The 25,518-nt window shown below is 38.6% G+C and overlaps 1 protein-coding gene and 1 pseudogene across 1 annotated transcript in view; one reads left to right on the forward strand and one right to left on the reverse strand.

The window, feature by feature from the left end:
- olfm2a (olfactomedin 2a) overlaps positions 1–23,303 on the reverse strand; it is a 110,337-nt gene extending 87,034 nt beyond the window's left edge. Inside the window, exon 1 of the mRNA XM_088330457.1 lies at positions 22,951–23,303. Coding sequence (XP_088186583.1) covers positions 22,951–23,013 — 63 coding nt within the window. The 5' untranslated portion in view covers positions 23,014–23,303. The remainder of the gene's footprint in view (positions 1–22,950) is intronic.
- Positions 8,088–8,258, forward strand: LOC148373944 (U2 spliceosomal RNA; annotated as a pseudogene).
- Positions 23,304–25,518: the final 2,215 nt, after the last annotated feature.

Raw genomic sequence — 25,518 nt, forward strand, 5'->3', positions numbered from 1 at the left:
AAATCAGTGGTTCTCAACTGGTCTGACTCAAACCACAATAGCAATCTTATTAAAAGCCGTGGCACAAATCAAGCCAGTCGGCAACGATAGCAAAGTCGAAATTCGGCTAGCTGCTGGAACAAAGTAAACATTTTTAGGAAATCATTTCAAAACTATCTGATTCGGTGTTTTGATGGTTTCCTTTTAATTTATTTTATCGTTTGTGAGTTGATATAAATTCGAGGAAAATTAATCACGCAAACATCAAGTCAGTGCTGATCGCACAGCTGAAATTTTTGAAATGCATTCAAAAGCAAAACAAAAACACCTCTGAAAAGAATATTCCCTCTAGGAGACAGTGTGTATTATTTAGCACTGTCTAATGGTAAAAAAAAAAACTTTATTAGTTGTAATAAACAATTTTGATTGAAATAAATACATGTAATACATATATACATACATTTTTTAAAAAGTACTTGTAGGTTGTCAAATTTGCATTTATTTGAAAAAACAGGAGCCTCATTCTTCATAATGTTTGGCCATCTTGCTGCAATGGGTACGCAAAACCAACAAAATATGAATAAAAAAATTAGAAGATTTTTTTTTGCTCACTTTTCCATAGTTGGTACTCGTCCTTGTGCTTTGTAGCACTCATTTTTGGTTGCAATGCACAATACAGCGACATCTTGTGGTCAAATCTTACACAGTGTCCTTTTAATGCTTAATAAAATCCAAAACACTTCACTTCAGGAGCTTTGTCTTCTAAATAATAAAATCAATATCTCATCTATGCTTTGCTGTATGCGGTATCAAACTTTTTCTGCATTATCGACATCCACCTTAATTGACCCTCAGTTGATTTTGAAGCATTATTTGGTCAAGGTAAAGGGCTCGCAAGCCACTGAAGACGGGTTTAGGAACACTATTCTAAATTGATCCTTGAAGTTCCCATGTAGCTCGAGATGCAGAGCTCTCTTCCCTCATTAGCTCACAAAAAAGTCAAACAATGATGATGAGGAACTTTTGGGTAGAGGAGAGGATGCTTGTGGCCTGGATCATTGAATACGAAGAATATTGAGATGACTCAGAAAGGAAGAAAAATTGCTCATTAGCTTTTGCTCAGTTATGCCATTCAACGATAGAGGGTGGTCAAGCAAAAGGCAATCAACTCTCAAGTGAAAACGTTGCCATTAGCTGTGTTCCCAAGAAAGTTAGTTGCAAAAAAGAATAGACGTTACATAATTTTGACAACTATGTATTTCCAATTGTAGCGAGGTTTCCTGGCTGAGAGCATAAAAATTCAAAAGTGGCCAAAAAAAGAAAAGAACGACAATAATAACATTTCTTATTTAAATGAGGAAAGTGGCGGCCACAAACAACAGGGACAACAGACCTCTGCCATGCACCGATTAAGACTTTTTTTTGTGAAAAGACTAAATTTGTTTTTTATCTTCTTTTGGTCCTTCAACAATTTTAACTTATTCAGTCATGATGTATAAATATGTTTTCAGAAGCATAATCCCTGAGTGCCAAAACATAAAAATGTGTTTATTAAACTTATTATTTCTTAAATATGTATATTCTAAATAGTTTGGCACAGCACACAAGTAAGTGTCCAGTCTCTGGGAATTGTTTCAGTATAACAAATTATCATTAGAGCGGCATTAATCAGATCTTTGTCCACAAATCTAGCCAGGCCCAACTTCCTAGTGTTGCTTCCTGTATCCAGTGATTGACGTGTGTAGGCAGCCCCATATGTAGTGAGTATGTAGTGAGGGAGTGTGAGAGAGAATCAAATATTGTTTCTAAAAAAACTGTTGAAAGTTTCTTGTCCATCATAAGGGTAAAGAAAAGGATGGCCTTTTGTGGTCAGCGCGATCGCCATGGTGGCCGAAATCATGTGATCGCGTCACTGGAAACATCGGGCGCGGAAAAGTGCTTGCAAAGTCCATGCATCATTTTTGCATAAGTTCAGTGTTCTTGCAATAAAATTGCAGGCAATTTGCCCTTGTGTTTCTGAAACTTTTGTTTGGATCAGGGGTCGCCGTGGTAAACACATGCCCTCTGAGGACAGCGTTAGATTCAGAGTAACTGTTATAAAAATAGCTCACCGTTGCTGGGTCATTAGGATTTTTTACTAAAATGATTTTAGTGTTGACAGAGTCCATTAAACTCTACTTCCAATCAGTAACCTGGTAAAAAAAACAGAGTAACAACATAGTAATGAAGAGATGAGTTGTTATTTTAGAAATGCATATAAAGCTGGGTGCCCTTTGCGGTTATTAGAAACAAGAAATTAACTTGAAGTTGGCTTGAGGAAGATTGAAAACCATTGGTTTAAATATTGTGGTGTGACCATTGAAGTGAAAGCTTATGCTTGAAATACATCGTTTGACAAATACAGTAGCTGTTTTTCTCAGAAGTTTTCTTGGAAATGAGTATTTTCAAGAAACTTAGCAAAGTTTAAGTGTTTTTAGGAAACAATGTTTAAAGCTAGAAATCAGGATGAAGTTTTCTTTTAGATATGTCCAATGCCTAAATAACTAAAAAACTACATTTTGTGCAGAGCTTCAACAATGAGTCAAAATGGCTGCCACTGTATCTTTCCATTTAAAAGAAACACTGGCATGCGTTAAATACTTTTTTTGTGAAGGCTCGAACTTGCATATTGCGCAAAACTCAGGGTAATAGAAACAGGATTTTAGATTGGCTATGTTATTGAGCAAGGTAACGTTTGTGTCTGGACTCTTTGATAATATGTCTTCTGTTATGCAATGTTCAATTAGCAGCAATCTGGCCAAGTCTTTCAAGAGCGTGCACAATAGAAGCTTTAGGCACAACAGCATATTTATATTCCAATCTCCTCGTCAGAAACCCACAACGCTGGCCCTCATAAAAGATTCATGGTGTAGGAAAGGCAAGGTCGCACACAAGTGTGGACAGGAGGTGCCGCATGCAGCAGTGGCCCAAAAAAGTCTGCACGAGGAAAAATAAGTGTTTGAATTTGATGCATCAAATTGTGCTTTCAGCAAGCTGTCCTTACTGGGCCTTGAAAGCTCTCAAAGCTTTTTAGGGAATTTGTGGAATCTGCCATAGTTGTTCCCGAGCAGACTTTAAACCTGGAGAATATTTAATAAGGTTTGATTAGCCACTTTGTTCAGCGGTGTTTATGGTCCAACACAAGATGGATTGCTGTTGAGGCATGGTCCATCTTTTCACTTCTGTTGACATCTTCCTAGTGTTACTGTTCCAATCAAACCCCTTTTGAAGTCAGAAAACATTGGCCATAAACACCATTTGATTATTTTCAGTAGCTGGTGACCTTTTCCTTACATCATACAGAGTGAATAGCCGTGAAAACACAAAACCTGCACAAAACGAGGCTTCTGAAATGTATGGATCTGTTTTCTTTTTATGCTGTCCTCAGGGTCACCAAAAGGGAAACTATTCTTAGGACATAACAAGAAACAACTTTTCTCACTCATATCCTTGGGAAACTGTAAACTGTGTGGCGAATATTCTAACCTCCTGTGCATACAACAGTAGAGACTAAACTACATTGTAGGTTTAACTGGATTTTTAAGTTACAACACTTGTCTTTGTGTTGTTTTGTTTGTTTGTTTGTTTTTGTTGAGGAGAAGGGATTTCTAAAACTAATCAAGCAAAGCATTATGCGAAGCGAGAGAATTCGCACACAGGGGGAGAATGGACCTTGGTGCTAACAAGAGATTGTGTGAAGTCAGTTTCGGTGACAGTTGGAGAAGATGGCTGTCCAACGTCAGAACTTTTTGGACAAGTGATAAGTTTAGTAGACACTCAAAAAAAGGAGAGAAGACATAACATCATTTTGAACTTGCAAGGAGACCCTGATGGGAGTGTTAAAAAAAACATTACAATGCTAAATTCAAAATATGTCAAAAGCCCTCAGCCCACTCGCCCTTTCCTTTTCTTTAAAACAAGCTCCAAAAAGCAGCTCTGCCCTAATGAGTGAGGAGATCAAAGAACAGCTATAATATTGACTGATAGTTACAATGATGTAAACAGTACATATTAGTCAAAATAACAAACTGGCCTCCCTGCAATCTCTTTTGCAGGTCTCCCATTTAAAGACTGAATGAACTTGACAACAATACGTCAAAAATGGATTGTCTGCCAACCACCGTCGAAAGAATGTTTCGAATGAGACGTTTCAATTGCAAGTAACAGTATTTCCTCCTAATTAATGGTTGTCTTTAGACCTTAGTTGATATTTCAAAGTATGTTCAATTTATATAATGCAAGTCATCCATCCAGTTCCTTCACTAAGATCGCGGGGTGCTGGAACCCATTTTAGGTGACTTCAGGCAATGGGCAGGGAACACCACAAACCGGTTGCCAGTCAGTGGCAGGGCACGCAGAGAAAGACAATTTATCCACTTACTCATACCTAGGGACCACCTGAAACCTGTCAATCAACCCGCCATGCATGTTTTTGAAAATGTGGGAGGAACCCGGAGTACCCTGAGGAAATCCACACGGACACAGGGAGAGGGAGGCCGTTAGTTGGAATTGAAGCCTGAACTTATGAACTGTGTTGCTGATGAGATAACCATGAACACACCGTGCCACCCAAATAAAACCAATGATTTTATAGGTTTTACCGAACAGTCCTGATTGCTTATGCATACTTGTTGTCCTTTAAATAGAACATAGTGTGCCAGCCCCCAATGTAACAACCTTGTTATTCATTCCATGTGACCATTGCTGGCATGCTTTTCGATTTGTTAGCAGAAGACATCGGGGATGAGCCATGTATGTGCGCTATTTTAGGCTGCAAACGTCCGTGAGCTAGGGTATCCCTAGTTGGTGGGTGTGGGGGTCTGAGGAATGTCACCTTTGCTTAGAGTCACAGACATGGACGTCTGAGAGGCGTGTGCCCTCAGGCAGACGCTGGCACAGAAGGAAAGGGAATAAATGAGGAAAGGGTCTTAAGAATGTGATATCAGGATCATATTCGTCTCACCCGACCACACACTTGACAGCTGAGTGCACAAGTAACATGAGAAGATGAGCATTTAGTTATAATAAAAACTGTGCTGGTAAGAAGGTTGCATTTCTGTGCATGACACAGGATTACGAAGAACGTTCTCCACGGCAGACCTTTGGAATGGCAAAATAGGAGCTCGACCCCTGTCAACACGGTCATGTGAGGGCAACAGGGCTGGAGGGTTTTCTACGAAACAAAAAACGACGCGACAGAGGTCGTACAGAGCCTACGCACCCCCCCAGGGATGTTGTGGACAGTTTGTGGCTTAGAATGACTAAAGACTCAATCATGGACACTGCTTGAGTTGCCAAAATCACTTCATTGGGTGGAGAGAAAAGACAAGCACCAAAGGCAAATGTGACTTGAGGGTGGCGTTTGTTTAACCAGCCATGTTAAACATAAAGACCGTGGCCTGGACGTAGCCTGCTTGGCAATTTAATCCGACACGCTATGAATATATGAGTATTTCACAAAAAGAAGCAAGTCTCTAGGTCAGTGGTGTCAAACTTATTTTAGCGACCACTTGGTAGAAAAGAACGTACATTGGCCGGACCAGTAGACTAGAGAGAGAGAGAGAGAGAAAAAAGAGGGAGAAGAGTGAATTAAAGAAAAAAAAAAGGAAAAACCAAGTGAAGGATAGGGAAAGAGAGAGAGAGACAGAGAAAGAATTTGAGAAAAAAGAGTGAGAAAAGAGAGCTGTTGTTAGTTGTTAGTTGAGGTTGGTATTGGTAGGGGCTTTTAGGGCAAGTATGGCTACCCAAAAAAATATTGTAATTGCCACCAATACCAACAAATGGTATTGACATCCACTTATTAATAAAATGTGTTTCTCTTTGATATTAGGTTATGGTTTTCACAGGTGTAAAAAAAAGTATACAGCTATTTTATGATTGTCACAGACCAGAAACAGAGACGGGACGCAATAGCGCTAGTTTTCTCAGTTTTTATTAATAAGAAAGAGAGAAAGGCTTGCTTCCACGATCCGCGGATCAACGAACACGGGTAGCAGGTGGCGGGAATGCGGAAGTGGCACTTCTGTGTCGAGCGAGGAGGATCGGAGACAGGAGGGAATAGCAAGTCGTTGGCCGGGACTAGAGATCAAAGAAGGCGTCGAGTTCGTAAGCGAGGTCTGTAGCAGGAGGTAGGCAGGTAACAGGGCAAAACAGGTCAGGTAACAGGCAGGCAGAACGGGGCGTAGTCAGGTCCAGAAACAGGTTGGCAACAAAGATCAGGCAGAATAAAGCAGGGCAAAAACGGAGTTGGACGAAAGGGCTTACTGAGCTGAAGGCAACAGTTCGCATAACGATCTGATGGCCTCCAAGAGGAAGCCGGGGGTTTAAAAAGAGAGTGTCCATCAATCAGCTGTCCGGGGATTTGTGCCAACTAAGCCGCCTCAAGCTGCGCCCAATCGGCAATCATGACAATGATCAAATTCATACAATGCCATAAACGCATGAGTACCTCTTACTTTTACAATGTACCGTAAATTACGGACTATAAGCCGCTACTTTTTTCCCAAATGTTCGGCTTATTCAGTGAAGCGGACAATTTATGGAATTTTTCTTATCGGCCACCAGCGGCGCTAGAGTATAAAAGGGAAGATTAAGACCAGTAGAATATGGGCGCCAAGAAAGACTGCAACCTCTAAGTTTAAGCATATACTGTCTGAAAAGTTAAGGTACGTTCCGATAAATGAAATGAAACGATAATGAGGAAGACGCCCTTGACGGCGATAGTTATGAGGGGGAAGTTGCGGACGATCTTCCGTGATTTTTTTTGGTTTGAACAAATTTATTGACACTAAAAACAGAAAACAATCATGACAATCTCAACAGCAATTAAGCACATTCACAATATTATATTCCAATATTACGTTTTTAACAGCAAACACAAAGTGAGGTTTGAACAAACCTTCTCGAAAATCAAACATATTCACAATTTTATTATATAACATCTTTGTTAGTGTCAATAGATCCGTCCAGGCCAAAGTCGATTGTCCTCGGTCTGAACAAATCCACTGACACCAACAGCAGCAAAACACAGCCATCAAGCATATTCACAATTTTTTTATATTTGACAATATGACGTGACGATTGAATTTCACATTTACGGGATGCTTATTTTTTAACAGGCACGTTTGATAGATTGCGAGCGTGATCCTACTAGCGTGGTGGTACCTTTCACAGGCACGGTTTGGGATGAAAGTTATATTATTATTATTAAAGCTTTGAAAACTCTCTCGGTGTACCGTCTTTCTTCGTAAATATGTGTAACAATGTATAATATGTATTTGCAACTGTATATTTTTGTAATGTATTTATTTTAGAGGTTTATTTTGTTATGTGTTCTACGGACGAATCAAAAAGAAGGGGCGGAGCACACGCGGGCTGATGGGAATTGGGGTAAAGCTGAGTTACCGGTAGATCCGTCTGTTGTTGCAGCGGACAATAGTGGATATATATTTTTCCCACCCTTAACTTTGGAAATATACATTTTGTTTCCTTGGATTACTTTCAACGGGACCCGGACTTTACAAGTCTGCATCATACGTTAATTACGGGTATCATTTTCCACTTACGATGCCAACTGTAACTCTAGATTTATGAACTGATCGCAGCAATCGACTTTGGCCTGGACGGATCTATTGACACTAACAAAGATGTTATATAATGAAATTGTGAATATGTTTGATTTTCGAGAAGGTTTGTTCAAACCTCACTTTGTGTTTGCTGTTAAAAACGTAATATTGGAATATAATATTGTGAATGTGCTTAATTGCTGTTGAGATTGTCATGATTGTTTTCTGTTTTTAGTGTCAATAAATTTGTTCAAACCAAAAAAGCAGGCTTTGGCCTGGACGGATCTATTGACACTAACAAAGATGTTATATAATGAAATTGTGAATATGTTTGATTTTCGAGAAGGTTTGTTCAAACCTCACTTTGTGTTTGCTGTTAAAAACGTAATATTGGAATATAATATTGTGAATGTGCTTAATTGCTGTTGAGATTGTCATGATTGTTTTCTGTTTTTAGTGTCAATAAATTTGTTCAAACCAAAAAAAGGCTTTAATGCCAGGACCTTAACTTGGCCTTTTGCAAGGCTTTGATGCTAGATCCTTAGCTTAGCCTTGTGTACTTCTATGAAGTCACTATCTTTGATTTTTGCATTTCGGAGATGGAATATGAGCTTGCTCTGTCCACTCCACGCATCGGCCCGGTATAGCAGTACCTCCGGGAACGGTGCATTCGCAATGATCGCAGCAAGGCTTTAGGGCTAGGACCTTAGCTTGGCCTTTTGGCTGAGAGTAAGTGTCCCGGCTCCTAGGCTTTGTAGCGTATTATGAACTGACCGATAACGGATAATGGATAATGAATAACGAAGATAGATCAATAACCCTTAAAAACCCCAAACCCCAGCAAGGCTATAGGGCTAGGACCTTAGCTTGGCCTTTTGGCTGAGAGTAAGTGTCCCGGCTCCTAGGCTTTGTAGCGTATTAAGAACTGACTGATAACGGATAATGAATAACGAAGATAGATCAATAACCCTTAAAAACCCCAAAAAACCCCAGCAAGGCTTTGGGGCTAGGACCTTAGCTTGGCCTTTTGGCTGAGAGTAAGTGTCCCGGCTCCTAGGTTTTGTAGCGTATTATGAACTGACCGACGACGGACAATGGCTAATGAATAACGAAGATAGAACAATAACCCTTAAAAATTCCCCCCACCCTTGCTTGTGTAAGAACAAAAGCAGCAGATCATCTAAAAAATGGTGGGTGCAGCTTATAATCAGGTGAGCTCTATAATCCGGAATTTACGGTAATCTATCCATCCTTCCATCCATCCATTATCTGCACTGCTTATCCTCAGTAGGGTTGCAGGGGTGCTGGAACCCATCCCAGCTATCTTCGGGCAGTGGGCAGGGGACACCCTGAACTGGTTGCCAGCCAGTCGCAGGGCACACAGCTACAGACAATTTGCTCGCTTATTCACACCTAGGGACAATTTGGACAGGCCAATTAACCTGACATGCATGTTCTTGGAATGTGGAAGGAAACCGGAGTGCCCGGAGGAGACGCACGCAAGAATGGGGAGAACATGCAAACTCCACACAGGAGGTTCGATCTCATGACTTCAGAACTGTGCCACACATGCGCTAACCACTGCCCCTCTGTGCTGCCCCAATGTAATCTAAATGTTTTAAAATATAAGATGATTGTTGCCACGTTTTTATGTTTTGGTTTTCATGGTTCGGGTGGCAACATAATTTGAGACGGTTTGTATTTATACAAACAAGAATTTTCTAGCTGTAAATAAAAAAACAACAGCCACACAAATCCCAACATTCAAAATCCTAGTACCTCAAAAAGAATCTTGTTTTAAATTGTATTTTCCATCTCTGTATGTCATCATCATCATCATCATCATTTTAAATCACAGGCTACCAAGCAATCTCGCCGCCAAGACGGAGACAAAATGCGACGCCATTATCCGTTGGTGCACAAATGGTCCGTGGAGGGAGTGGGCAGTTCTGTAGCCCAGCTAACTCCCCTCAACACATCCAAAACACCTAAAATCAGCGACGTGCGGTTTGACTCAGGTCTGGTTAGGCTCACTCCGATTTTAAGAAATATGAACCTACATTGTATTCGTCATTTGATTGGAAGATCAAGAAAGCAATCAATAAACACTAGCATGGAATTTATTTTATTGTCTCACCTTAAATCATTGCTTCTCAACTGGTCTTACTTGAGTACCCACCAATACAATGACAATCTGCGACCCAAATCAAATGGTAAATGGTCTGCATTTATATAGCGCTTTTCAAGTCAATGAAGACTTCCCAAAATCCACTTTTCAAACTCATCAAATGAAGGTATGCGTCAGTTTAATGCAGTTATAGTGGAATATTTTGCCCTTTTTAAAAAAAAAACTACATGACCAGAAAACAAAACGACTTCAAAAATGTATGTCCTCGCACATATGCCTACATTACATATAAATGACCCCCTAAAACTGCTTTAAAATAGCCATTTACTAAAATAAGTTTGTACCCAAAATATTAAAGAGAAATTGTACATAAAAAACAATAATTACGTAATTTTATAGATAATAATGATTCATATATATCATTTAATCAGGAATTGGCACCACTAACTGTTGTTAGCATGTCCATTTTGACCAGGGGTTTAACTCAGTCCTGACCCCCAGAATGAAGGAAGTATTGCTCAATAGAGTTAATACTACACTCTAACAACCATTACATGTGTTTATGACCATTTATACCCATTGTATTTCGATTTTATGGCCCTTCAGACACATCTGTTATTGCTTTTTTATAACCTTGAAACAGCTCACTGGAGACTAATACAACATAAGGGTTAAATGATAGTTTATGTATTTTTGCTTATAATTCAAATCAGTATTTTTTAACCACTGGGAGGTGTTAAATAATACACAATGTCCCTTTAACATTATATATTAAACCTATGCGCTGCTCCTTTAAAACAGGTAACCCTCCTTTATACATAAAGCCCACACAACAAGAACAAAACAAAAAACACTGGATAGCTTGTCTTCCTGTTAGCTTGCGAATAGTATCACAAATTCTATTGTTTGGGGCTGAGGTGGGCGCCAAATCCTTGGCCTCACTACCGCCCTCTGCCATGAGGGAGGCCTCACTCTGCATCTGCAGACACTCGGCAGAGTAATACATTAAATACTTGTTGTATTGATAATATTATTCATATAATGGGAAGAAAATTCAACAGTATTGACGTAAATGAGCAAGAACTATAACACTGAATAAATATAAACATTTAATGTGATTTATCTTTTATAATTTTTATGATTCCTCACCAGCCTCCCCTGACTGCACCTCACTGTCTGAAAAACAAACAAGTCAGTGACACTAATAGGAAATGTTACAAAACTGTTTAGGCCATTTGGGAAATTTCAAAACGCTATCAAAGCAGCATTGTGGTCTCCTCTCAGCACAACTGCCTCTGAACCATCTGCCAAGTCAGTAAAAACCTCTTGGAGCTCGCGCCTTGCTAGTAAACTTCAAGTGCAATCCGACTGACTCCGGTTGTGTCGTTGAATTGCTCATCTTATAAAATTTTGGGATCAAAGTTGAGCATCGAGTCTCGTAGACTAATAACAGATATTTGTTTTGTGGTGAGCCGTCTGATCCTGATATGGCAGTTTTCATCTCAGCGTCATTAGTTTCCAAATCTCGGCTCCGTTAGTGCTCATTGTCCATTTACAGTGCCGTAAAAAGTGATTGCCTCCTTCCTGATTTCTGTGTTTTTTGTGTTTATCAATCACAAAGGTTTCGGATCGTCCAACCAATTCAAATATTGCGCACCCGAGGAAATACAAAATGCAGTTTTGAAATGTTAATTCCATGTATTAAGGTACAAAAAAATCCTGAAACACATAGCGAGTTGGAACATCTTTGGCAGCTGTACTAGAAATTTAAACATTCATGATAATTGGTAATGAGTCTTTCACAACCCTGTGGAGGAATTTTGGACCACTGTTGTTTGCAAAATTGTTTGAAATATGCCATATTGCAAGGTTTCCTGGCATGAGCTGCCTGTTTAAGGTAACGCCACAACCTCTTAATTGGCTTTAAATCCAGACTTTGACTTGGCCAAACTTATTATTATTTTTTTTCTAGTTATTCAGAGGTGAATTTGCTAGCGTGTTTCGGATTGTTGTCCTGCTGCATGATCCAAGAAGGCTTCGGTTTGAGGACAAAAACTGAGGGCCGGATGTTCTCCTTAAGGATCTTCTGGTAAACACCAGAATCCATTATTCTATCAACCACGTCAAGTTGTTCTGGTCCCGAAGAAACATTGTGTGTAAATCATGCAAGTAGATTGCATTGCTTAAATTGTGATGACAACCAAGACTGAGGTGAATGCATTTGGAAAACTGTGAGAGCAACGTCACTGCAAAATATTAGGTCTTTTAAATATGCGGGTCATTTGAGATACCATGTTTGTACTTGTTTTAAGATGTATTGTCTTGTTTATCTAATAAAACAAACTAAGTGAACATTAAAGAGGCACTGTATATGCAGTATTAGTCCACAAGATGTTGCTGTATTGTTTATTGCAATTGAAAGGTACTGCTACATAGCACAAGGAAGATGACAAACTAAGGAGACTGAATGTGACCAAACTGCACCATTTTTCTTCTCATTGTTTTGGGGAATCAAGTTTGTATGATGGAAAATGCTTTATCCTGAGATTTCAGTTGTCTTTCATTTCTTGTCCTGGATTCTGAAAACTGACAGCAGAACAACTTTTGAAAAAAGCTTTGTTATGAGTTAGGGAATGCATCATACATTGCTGGTTGAGATAACACATTTATGGACCAGAAGATATTTCAAAAGAGCAAAAACCATCCCACAATTATGTACTAGAAAAAAAAAATCATTATTTTAAGGATACATTTTATCATTTTACTACAAAAACGAGTTACAAAAAAATTACACGCAAAGTAAGAAAATGTTTCTACCAATAAGGTCATTTGTCTTCGGCTTGCAAAAAATAAATTGTTATCTCATCCAGTACACGTAAGATTGCTTTGTTCATTTGAAGTATTTTTTAAAAATAATTTGGTAGAACATATTTTTTAAATGAGAAAAAATATCGTTTGTCTGATATTTTGTGACATTTTTAGAAGGATTTATTTTTAATGTTACTGGAAAAAAAATACAAATATTTTTAGATAAGAAAAAAATGATACTTACTTAAATGAGTAACATTACATGGCAATTTATTTTTGGCGTGGGTTATTCAATTTTACTCTTGTTCTCTTTTCAGGTATTCTAGAAATGAACGCTGTCCACAATGTTAAGAGTAAATTTTCCATTCGTAACCTAGCATTTTGCTCATTATTTTCCTCTGCAGTTGTAAAGGAAGCTTGGATGAGTTTTTCTGTTCATTAGCGCCATCTGGGAAGAACAAAACTACTCAATCAGCCCTTAAACGCTGTGACTCCTCAAACCTTTTGTTTATCATAACTCATAAGAACGGCTGCAAATTTGTTGCCAAATCCAGCTAATTATGTACGCAAGAGTCTGGCTGGAAGATGACAAGCAATTAGCGTCTCGGGCGTGCTGCACTTTGGAGTTTGCAGTGGCATCCATCAACCTTGCCTTGTTGGTTTTGGACAGGACCTTTCTCACTTGGGACAGTGCAAGTTAACGTTACATGATTTATCATAGAACTTAGGCAAGGTTATGGGGGAAACAACACAACAGTGTTTCCCATACCATCAAAAGTCTCTGGTGGGCCGCCAGGGTTTAATTTGTCTAAGTCTTATAAACGTGTATTATTAAAAAATATAATCAATTTTTTGAGAAAATAAATATATGCTCAGTTAATTAAAATATTTTTAAAACATGTAGTTTAAAAAAAAAATCGTTAATTCGTTGATTGGTTTCGTCTCTGTCGCTGCGCTAATTAGCTCGCTGAGCAGAGAAGGAGAATGAGCGGAACAGCACACATGAGATAAGGATGGGTCAAAGAGGGGAGAGAGAGTACAATAACAGAAGGCAAAAAAAAAAAGAAAAAGATATAAAACACGAGTCAAAGCAAGAAAATGATCCCAATTTGGACTAATTTTAATTATATCATTGGCTCCAAGCAGAGTGCATTCTTTACCACTGACACTGACAAAAAAAAAACAAATTAGTCCCTCAAAGCTTGGGCACTTAGTGTTTCTAAATGCCGATATTCAGTTTTGTTTTACACATTTTAATTTACATTTTTGAACATTTTTAAAGGTTCTGTTTGGTTTCAGTTAACATCGGTTCAAAATTGAATTCTAAATAGTTAAAATGTATTTTATTTATTTTTTGTAGCACGGAATAGTGTTATTTTATTGTTATGTAAAGTTATTTTTTAGTGATTCTGTGTAGCTTGACTTTGAAGTTGATTACATAAAAAAGTTTAAAGTTTAAATTAGTTAAAAACATAGTCTGCCTTTCTGTGAGTAAATAGAGCACCTATTTGTTTGCACTGAACTCCTGTCTCGTTTACAATGCATTGTGGGAGTGACTTCAAAGCTGTGGCATTGCCTGTCATAAATACTCTATATATGATTCAATAGTTTAAATGGGCACACAATCCTCGTAGATATAGATTTGTAATGTTGCTCTAATAATGTGGAAAATCATTGCTTTTGAATTAAAAATATTCAGTATTTTCTTCCTGAAGGGTGGGCGTTGGGGTATATGCCTATGCAAAACACTGTACATTGTAATTAGAAGATATTAGTCGTCCCAACGTGCTTACCCGTAAGTGCATTTTTGCTGCATTCAGTATACGCAAGCTCGAAATGCACTAAGCCGACAGCACATACGTAGCACTTATTTACTCACATAATAAAGGGGCGTTTACGATATTTCACAAATTTATCTTTTACATTAACGCATTGCAAAAGAGCCTGTTAGTTACACGCCAGACTGCGCTGGATTCATTTTACTTTCGGTGTCCGACACACACACACACACACACACACACACACACACACACACACACACACACACACACACACACACACACACACACACACACACACACACACACACACACACACACAAAATGAATTTTATAAAAACAACAGCAGCGCCATATCTGGAAATATATATAGTGTGTATGATCGACATCTCTGATTTCTGCTGATCCATTTCCCCAAAAAGTTAGGATGAAATAACCAAACCGAGCAAAAGCCTTACACGCCTCACAAATCATAATGGAACATTTTCCGGAATTGACAAATACAGTTGATTTTTCCTCCCCTAGATTAAAAGCACTTTACAGTAAACACTTTTATTGACTGTACGCTATCTCTAAATTTATCTTGCCTCTGAACTATGGACAGTATCCCTCCTTTTTCACGGTAGTTGTGTTCCAAAAATGTCCAACAATGGTCAAAACCTGGTAAGTAGAAACCTTCATTTATTCATTGATTGATTATTCAAGAACAACACCGATTTGGAGGTTAAATATTTTATTACCAAAAACATAAGTAATGCACTTTATAAACTTTTTTTTCTAAATAACTTCTGTACTGTCAAATTATAATTTAAAAAATAATCTTGCCGTTTTTAATCGGATCAGGGTGTCTCCTGCCCATTGCTCGAAGTTAGCTGGGATGGACTCCAGCACCCCCGCTACCCTGCTGTGGATACGTTGTCCAGATAATGGATGGAATCTTGCCGTTTTATTGCACAACTGTACGGATTAAGGACACGATCACTTTTCTTTTCATGATACTTTGCAGCCATCATGTGGACGTAATGAAAAAGTGCATTTACCTTCTGGTTTTGTCCTTCAGAACCTATATATATTTTCCTATTCTCAAACATTTAAAAAAAAAAACATCAGGGAGCCAATAGGGGTGGCTCTGGATCAAGTTTAGCGGGTCGAGAAGTCCAATTTGTTGGCGATAGGAAGCATCTTCCCCTGCCTTTTGCTGCTTTTGTGGATCCATGGTGGCTTTTAAAGAAACTTGAAAGTCAAAAATATGCGTGCATTTTTAATGTAGGTTTGTCAAGCTGTTTTATGTATGTGGAAAACTCATACAGCAGCATAAATGGCGAGAAGGATGACAGGCAGAAAAGGGGCAGGGTGACTGTTCAGAATGTAGAACACAATACACAAACCTTAACCTGTTTAACCCTAAGCCTTACTCTTGCCCCTTAACCATACCCCTAACGCTAACCATAAATTCTGAACCCTAACCCTTTAACCCTAACCCTTACTCTAACCCGCTTGCCCTTACCCTAATCCCCAACCCTAACCCAAAACCATAAAGCCTAAACCATAAACCCGAACTCCCAACCCTAACGCAAAGTAGCATATCCGCGATGAGTAAACCACAATACAGCAAGAGATTACTGTACATGCATTTTCTTATAAAATCTCAACTTTTAAATTCATAATTCAAGGAAAGGCATTACCCGATTTCATACATTATACGTTTCTATGAACGATTAGGTTTGTCATTTTCCCAGTGACACCTGGCCCAATCCTGCAAGGGAGAAACAGCAATCTTATCTTGTCAATTTTCCCCACGTGCAAATTTGACTACATTACCCTAAAAATGTAGTCGCCTTAAACATGTAGTAGATGTTATGGCCGCCGCAAGAATCCATTGCGTACACAAAGTATCTGTGCCAAGCAGGTGTCTGTCAATATCAGCGAAGGCCCGAGGGGCTTAATGGGTACTTAACGAGCACATGCAGCGAATGAACAAGTGCATCTGTCTCATTAAAGCACTCTAAATATTTCATTTGGAACTGCACCAGAAAATATGCAGGTGGGGGCGTGGGGGTGTATCGTCATTACAGTTGGGTGGCACCTCTGTGACCGCGCATCAAAAGAAGATATCAATTCTTTATTATTTTAGCGCAATGGGGCCTGAGATGGGTGGCGTTGCATTCTCATTCAGCAGTTTGAATAATTAATGAAGCCATTTACAACAAATTGTCCCTTAAGGCCATTTTTAGCATTAATTGGCTGAATGCTATGCAGATTCTACCTTATTTTGTTCTATTGTCTTCTATTCTTTATCCTTATTCAACATGTATTATTTCTTATAACATTATATATTTAAACGTATATAGAGGTATATGTATGTTGATATATCTTTATTCATGATTCACGGTCTATAGTGTGTACTATTTTACCTCTAGATATCTCTGGATGTCTTTGTGCAACGGAAATGGGCTAAAAAGCACAAGGAAGAATACAAACTACAAAGACTCAAAGTGATCAAAACACAACATTATTTTCTCTCATTTTTTTGCAATGAAAGAAAAACGTAAAAAGGAAAACAGAGGCTATTAAAGAAAGAAGAAAAGGGGAAAAAAGTGAGAAAATTATGAAAAAAAAACATTAAAAAGGGTCAAATAAAAAAAGAAAAAAACAGAAGCAAAAATGAAAAAAAGAGAAAAAAATAAAATAATAATAAAAATAAAACACACTGTCCCTTTAACAACCAGGGTCAATAGGGCACCACTTCCCGTGGTGCCTTGGGCAAGTATAGCCTGGCGGCACACTCCTCTCCAGGCCGTTCATTTAGGTAGGAGCCTCCTGATCTGACTGAGTGATCCGACTGATATATGCATGTATAAATATAAATAAATAAATAATTGAAATAAAATAAATAATAATTATAATAATAATATATATAATATGTATATATATATATATATATATATATATATATATATATATATGTATATATAAATACATATATAAACACATACACAAAATATTGTAAAACCAATTACTCGCTACCCTTGCAGTTGAGAAAAGGTCACGAGAATACGTAATGTACATGAGATGTGCACGTATACAGCATGACGGCCGTGCAATTCCCAAATGTCACACAATTACAGTGCGAACACTATACAAGTAGTTCCACACCACATAACCTTGCAATGGATTAAACCATATTTAATCCAATATAAATGTAATCACAGGTTGTTAAGTGAAATTACTCTCACGGTGGTCACGCTTGAAAAGATCAACGGGATTAATTTGCCTTGTGTGGATTCTTAAGAGATATCCTCAGGGCCAATGGGAAGAAGAGGCTCTTTTCACTCTTCAAGTTCATTCCTGACTTGCACACTGATACAAATCTATTTCCTAGTCATTTTTTCCATTAGTTTATGTTTTCAAATCAAATTGAAGTTGGGCCCCAGAGTCAAATAATACAGTATAGCGTTTTAAAGTAAATTGAAATGTTTTACAGATACAGTATATATCACAATTCAGTTTTTCCTTTCTTAGCTAAAAGCCCTTTAGAAACGTTTGTGCAAAAATACGAGTGATATCCAATGATTAACTTCCATTAACCTAATAATACATGCTAAAATGATCGTATGAAATAGCCAAGACCACTCACAAGAAACATTTGCAAGAAATGCTAACAAACCTAGCAAAAACAAGAGAGTTTACAAGAGTTTTAATTTGAGCTGAAAACAAAATCAGAGGATCACAAATTTCTTCTTGTACATTGTCACAAGAAAAACTATGGCAAAGGCCCTTACAACCTACTGGATGGACAAATATGTTTTAAAATGACTATTTATTAAGGTTAAACTTCAGTGGACACCCAAAATAAGGCGAGGGGACGTTAATGGATTTTGAACTTGCCAGGAAGCCCGGGAGAAGTGCTCTCAAATAAAAAAAAAATCCATCCCTTCTTAACACCCTCCTCCAAGCACCCTCTTTTTTTAATTAAATATTTAATGTTAAAAAACGGTGTGGAAAACAAAGAACAGAACCATAATTGGCCCATAGCAACGATGATGCAATATTTAAAACACTGAGTCCAAATAAGGAACTCTTATGAATTATCAGTATTGGTTAAGATTGCAATTGTATTCATTAATATACTGTACTGTTATTATTGCATTGTTCAAAACAATGAATGAACATTTCAGTACTCCATGTTGCTAAGTATTACACACTGAAATCTTTAAATCGGCAGTTCACTAATAAGGTTCCGTGGTGGCAGTGATGGGGTCAGGTTGTACAATAAAAATAATGATTATTTATGTACGCAACCATTCCTGTAAATCATAAGTCATACCAGTTGAGAACCACTGATCTTGAGATTCCTGTTAACTACACAGAGGATTTTCGTTCATTATTATTATTATTTTTATTAATATTTTTATCATTGTAAATGTAATCATTGTTGTTAATATTATCATCCCATCATTATTTAAAACATGTTTAATGCCTCCCTTGGAGATGTAAAATGAAAAAATATAAAAACAATGAAGTGGTTGACGCGTGTGGGGCAGAGTTCTGAGGTCATGGGATTGAATCCTCCTGAGTGGAGTTTGGATGTTCTCCCTGTGCTTGCGTGGGTTTCCTCCAGGCACTCCGGTTTCCTCCCACATTCCAAAAACATGCATGTCTTGGTAATTGGCTGCTCCAAATTGTCCCTAAGTGTGAATGAGCGAGTGAGTTGTCTGTCTCTGTGTGCCCTTCGACTGGCTGGCAACCAGTTCAAGGTGTCCCATGCCCACTGCGCGAAGTGAGCTGGGATGGGCTCCAGCACCCCCGTGAGTCTACAGAGGATAAGCGGTGCAGATAAGGGATGGATGGATGAACTGGTCTGTTGTAAAGAAAAGGTTGCCGACCACTGCTACAGACTGTTTTCAACGGATGTGAATTGTCGCTAGCCGTGGTGCTTAACGTCTTTGACGTTGCAGTAGCTCCACTCCGCCAGTTGCCCTCCTGCTTGACTGTCAGTCGTGTAACGGACGGGCTGACAATTTGTAGTTTGTGGGAAAATGTGCATGTTGACCGCATGAACCTCGTTTTTCCAGCTCACATGCGTCACTCTTGACTCCAAAGTGTTTCTGGGTCAAATATTTTACAGTGCCACCGTTTGGCTTTACAACTGTCACATCGCCATACGTCACCTTAGACAAAACTAGGCTGCACACACTTGGCTGTTTCTGTGTAATATTTGACAACTTGAATTGTTTGGTGCAACTGAATACAAATGCTTCAAAGTACAAGGAAAATAATACAAACTATAGATACTCAAAGTGACCAAACCGCGCAGTTTATCTTGTTTTTTGCTTTTCACAAGGTTTTTAATTTTTCTTGAAGTACTAGTACTTGAAAAGGTTCTGCTTTTCTATGTAATTTTATGGGTTTTTACCTATTGTTTAAATCAATATACATTTTTTTAACACTCGGCAGTGCATAATAATATACACTGTCCCTTTAAATAAATCGACACTAGATTATTACGATTTAAAAATAATATAATTACGATTAATAATGATAATAAGGAATAATTAAAATAATACTAACAATTGTAATGGACTATTTCTTTAACCTACTAATAGGTTATCAAAGAAAAATTGTCTATTTTAGCACCTTGTAGTGGTAAAGAAAAAAAAAACCTCATTCATTATCAAAATCCATGGATTTTCCATGGATAAACATGCATATTTGAAAATACTCATAGGTCGGGAAATTTGTATTCATTTTACATAACATTGAACTCATCTAGAAAGAGCTGATATGACTATCTTCCATCTTGCTGCTATGTACCCCCAAAAACCTTTTGTAAAGCTGGGCATAAAAAAAATAGAAGTAAAATGGTGCGGTTTGGTCACTTTGAGTATCCATAGTTTATATGCACACTTGTCCTTTATAGAACTCGTTTTCGGATGCACAATACAGCAACATCTAGAGGTCAAATATTATGCAATGACCATTTAAGATTATGATGATGATGATTATTATTTTTGTTGTTTAAAGATTGTGTTAGAATTCTTGGTTTAAGTAAGAGATTGGGATTTTTAGTCAAGTCAAGTCAAGTCAGGTCAAATTTATTTATATAGCCCTTAATCACAAAAATGTCTCAAAGGACTGCACAGGATTACAATGACACAATTACCTGATCTTAAACTAACATGCGGGCAAGGAACAACTCAAAACCTCAGCGTGAAGAAAAAGAGAAACCTGGAGAAGGGACCTCACAAGTGGTATCCCCCTTTCAGGATAACCAGGGTGAATTACATTTAGCATTACAGTACACAAACATAGTAAACACTAGGTTAAAACTCCAAAATCTCCCAAACGTTGATCCACCTGATTTTCTTTGTTTTTAACGACGGGTAGCTAACATACTGCAATGATGTGATTTTATCTTATGTGGGCTACATCTCATTCTCTGGGGAACATTGATTGACCCACAGGCCATAAGTTGACTGCCATTGTGAGCTAACAAACCCCCGTCCAACAATCACAAAACAATTTTTATGATGATTGAGGTTAAAAAGCTTTTTACTCAGGATCGCCATGATGTGTGAATGAAGACTTCATTGTTTTGCACAACGAGCTCTGGACTTTTTGGGAACTTCGAGTGTTTGTTGTTTGTATTATTCCTTGTGCTTTGCACCCCTCGTTTTTTAGTTGGACTACAACATACAGCAGGGCTCGGAAACCAACAAGAATATTTCTAAACTTTTTTTGAGAGCGAGCAATAACGTACAATTGAAGACGCAATTCAAGAAAACTGCCAAATCTGCTCTCCAGACCCCCAAAAAATATTCAGCACATTTTGTTTCACTGTGTGATATTTGATAATTTGATAAACTCTTTCAAATATCAATGTGCCCCATATAAATCAAAATATACCACTTAAAATGTGTCCTCCTCCAGCAGTTACTTACGAGTCTTGAGGCTCATATTTACTGTCATTTGTGTCTGAAATAATGGCCTCCAAAACAAGGTGCAAGTCAAGTTCTTCTGTAAAATATCACAAAATACTACAAACTATAAGCATATTGTCATATTTACTTTTGGTGTAGACTGCACCGAGCGAGAGAGAGAGGGTGTTGTGTACAGAGATCTGCCCACTACTACCGCTTACCCAATATATACCCGACTGAACCAAGAACCTAATCAGTGGCATGTAGCAATTGAATAATACATACTGTCCCTTTAAAATTACACAAGGGTTCTATCCAAAAATACATCTTTATTTGGTTGAATAGAAAGTCGAAAAAAGGTATTTTTCCAAGACGTAAAACATTGCAATGACTGTTCTTTTTAAATAAATTGGATTGGCTACCATTAGATGTCTATTTTTTCCATGTTTTATATATTATTAAATCATTCTTAAAACAGACCTAAACAGATTTACCCCCAAATTTAACATATAAAAGACGTCCGGTGATGGGTTGAGGTTACCTAACGGAGTGTCCTTCGTGCACTAATTCAACTTCCCCAAAAGGATGAACATGAGCACTAATTGCTTGAAATCGAATAATCACACGCCTGTAAACTTGTATGTGTTCCTTGAACGTTACACATTTTGGATAGTTTAAAATTGTGTACCCCATACAACAATTTTTATGCGGCAAAAATAATTTAAATTGATGCAAACACTAAATGTACAGCAAGATGGAAAATAACTAAGAAAAATGCTGTAAGAAGTACGTTGTTTATTTGGTAAAAATAAATAATTAAACTTGTTTAAACACAAATTATCTGTGTATAGCCCTTAATCACAAGGAGTCTCAAAGGGCTACACAGACCGCAGATTATTGCAAACCACAGACTATTATTACAAAATCCCCTGATCTAAAACCTACATGAGGGCAAAAAACTCAAAGACCTCAACATGAGGAAAATGAAGAAATCTAGAGAAGGGACCGCACATTGTCAATAACAATAAATATAATGCTAAATCTAATATGTGTTTTTTAAATAGGGTAAATGAGATTATTTAATTGATTTGTCGTTAGTTAAGTGGAAATTTCTGAAGTATAGGTCCAACCTTTAGAGAGAAGACAGCTTCCTTTTAGTTGCCATCTTTGGCCGGTAAGGTTTGTGTTTAAGGGCTATACAAATAAATATGGCTCCCAAATTAGGGGTCTTACACTCGTGGCACAAGGACCATTTTCGGCCCGTGGTATGTTATTGTGAGTCCCCACCTTAAGATATGTTTTTTGTATGAGATTACTCAGACCCATGGTCTGGCGGGCCCAGAGAAAATCAAATTTGAGACCCCTGTTATACACAGCCTGTTTTGCAGTGAGTAAATAGGTGCAGGGCTGTGCTTGTGAGGTTTTCTATCACTTAATAAGGGGAATTGCAGTCATTAATAATGGGGATAATTGGCTGACGGTGACTGGTATGCCTTAGTGCACCAATTCAACTTGCCCTACATGATGTATAAGAGCACTATTGGCTTGAAACTAAACCTACAGTCACCCCAGCACAACTGTTGACATCTGTCGTCTCTGCAAATCCATTGTCATCAATTCAAAGAATGGAACCAGTTTTTCCCCCTTAACTTTCACGCTTTCATCATCATCGCAGAAAAAGCCAGCCATGTGAAGTTGAAAGCACGTCCGATCCGAGTGTTGTTGCTTCCTACCTGGCAAGACGTGGCAGCTGTCATGACAAGCAGGAAGATGAGACTGAGGGGATGCATCCTCATTCAAATGCTTGCCGTCTGCAGTTTTTCCTCCGACCCGCAAGTCCTCCTCTTCTAGTGTTGCCGCTACTGCTTTTTTGCTCTCTCGCGCTCTCGCAACCTCATCACTTGCTCACGCGTGGCTCTGCCCGGCGCCGGTTCTCCTCTGCAGAGCAGCCGTTGAATTTGCGACAGGATGGAGGATGGTGAGTGTGGAGTGAGAGTTAGGTGATAGTGCCAAGGTGCCCAGTGGCCACTCTATCTCAGACTCTCTTACTCTCTCTCTCTTCCCCCTCTCTTCCCCCTCCCTCCTTCTGTCCTCCTCCGTCCTGCACTGGGAGAGGAGAGGCGCAGAGGTTGCGAGGTGACTGCTGCTGCACTTGCGTCGCACAGACGCTAGAGGCGCCACACACACACACAACACAGTATATAAAAAGATTTCTCTCCTCCTGTACAAATATGTCGATATGTTTAATGCATTTCTGTGCATAAATTAAGGAGAAAGTTGGGCTCTTTACTGAAAAATGTAATTAGTTACAGTTACCAGTTACTTCCCTTAAAAAGTAATTTCATTTCCTCCCAAATTACAGACACCCAAAAGTAGCGCTTTACCCTGAAATCTTATGTAGTTACAAATTACAGTGTATAACAGGCATTTTAAGCATGCTGACCCTTTGGATGATTTTATCTGGCTTGCCATAAATTAGGATGTCAAAAAAGAACTGATTCCGTATGTTGCTCCTGTTAAAAGTTATGATTTTAGATTAAAAGCACGGCAAATGATCCTTCTGGACGCTAGAGGGCAGTAAAGCATGCCTTCCCATAAACCATATGCACTGAATCTAGTAGGTCCAACCTAGTAGTTTGATTTTCTGTAGTCTAATCTTATTCCCCACGCACTGCCCTGAAAAAAAAAGAAAAAAAACCCACAGCTCCAACTTATGTATGGCGTGGTGAGTTGCTGAAAGTATAAAACTGCATCCACTCAACTGTTAAAATAAACCAGTCAAGGAATTCAATGCCAAACATGAAAATATGTTTTTGTCTGTGTGTTGTAATATGTAGGACGAAACAGAATACTGTATAAACATGGAAAGCTTAAGATTTTAAGTTTACATGTTTTTACTGATCTGGCCCACCTGAGAACATAAAGTCTAGTTGCTGCCACAGGAGCAATCTGAGTTTGACATAATTTTGAAGCTGACCACCTAAGAATGCTTACAAAGAGCCACGTAATAAAAGAACAAGAAGAAAAAATGCACAAAAAATCTGTGCAAACGATGGGTTCTTCATTTTTCTTAGCTTGGAAACTAACAGTTGTGACACTCCATATCCATTATTTCTTCAAACCACTTGAATATTTTCATTTTAATTTCTGGGTAATTTCCAATATGTTTTCTTCTTTTTCTCCGGGCGTCGTATATTGCAAACATAATTTTACAAATAAAAATACCTAAATTCAGCATCACTTTACTGTAAATTCTCTATTCAATTTTGCCCAATTGCTTTTGTTGTTCCTTTTGTTGTTACATTTCAGGAGAATAGAACATTGCCCATTGCCCTCACTTGGCCCCGCCCATTTATCGCCAGCTGCGGCTTGTTGCCTGATTGCCTTCCCTCCTATTTAAGCTCAGTGCTCTCACTCACCCCTTGTCAGTCCGTCAATGAACCTCTGCACCCGCAAGACGTGTGTTTTGACGCTGTATCCTGCTTGTGTACTCTGTCCGGTATCGATCCCGTCTATCTCGTCCTGTTTGATATGTGACTCCAGTCCCTAGTGTCTGGTATCGATCCCGTCTATCTCGTCCTTTCTAATATCTGACTCCAGTCCCCAATGTCTGGTATCGATCCCATCTATCTCGTCCTGTTTGATATGTGACTCCAGTCCCTAGTGTCTGGTATCGATCCCGTCTATCTCGTCCTTTCTAATATCTGACTCCAGTCCCCAATGTCTGGTATCGATCCCATCTATCTCGTCCTGTCTGATATCTTTCTCCAGTCTCCAGTATCCGGTATCAATCCCGTCTGTCTCATCCTGTCTGATATCCAACTCCAGTCTCCAGTATCCGGTATCGATCCCGTCTGTCTTGTCCTGTCTGGTATCGACCCCGTCTGTCCGGTATCTGCTCATGTATCTGGTATCGATCCTGGCTGTCCCGTCTTGTCCGGTATCGACCCCGTCTGTCCGGCATCTGCTTGTTTATCTGGTATCCATCTGGCTGTCTCGTCCTGTCCGGTATCGACCCCGTCTGTCCGGTATCTTCTTGTGTATCTGGTATCGATCCTGGCCGTCCTATTTTGTCCAGTATCGACCCCATTTATCCAATGTTTGCTCGTGTATCCGGTATCGATCTCGTCGCCTCCTGGCTCTTGTTTTTTCCACGCCGAACTTCTGATTTACTTCTTCCCCCCAGCAATTGCCAAATCAAGGTTATTTGTGTTCACGCGCATGACTTCCCCACTACCGTAAATTAATAATAATAATAAATAATAATAATAATAATAATAATGCATTTTATTTAAAAGCGC

Source organism: Urocampus carinirostris, chromosome 1, assembly GCF_059441175.1.
Source record: "Urocampus carinirostris isolate Australia breed hairy pipefish chromosome 1, RoL_Ucar_1.0, whole genome shotgun sequence".
Classification (NCBI taxonomy): domain Eukaryota; kingdom Metazoa; phylum Chordata; class Actinopteri; order Syngnathiformes; family Syngnathidae; genus Urocampus; species Urocampus carinirostris.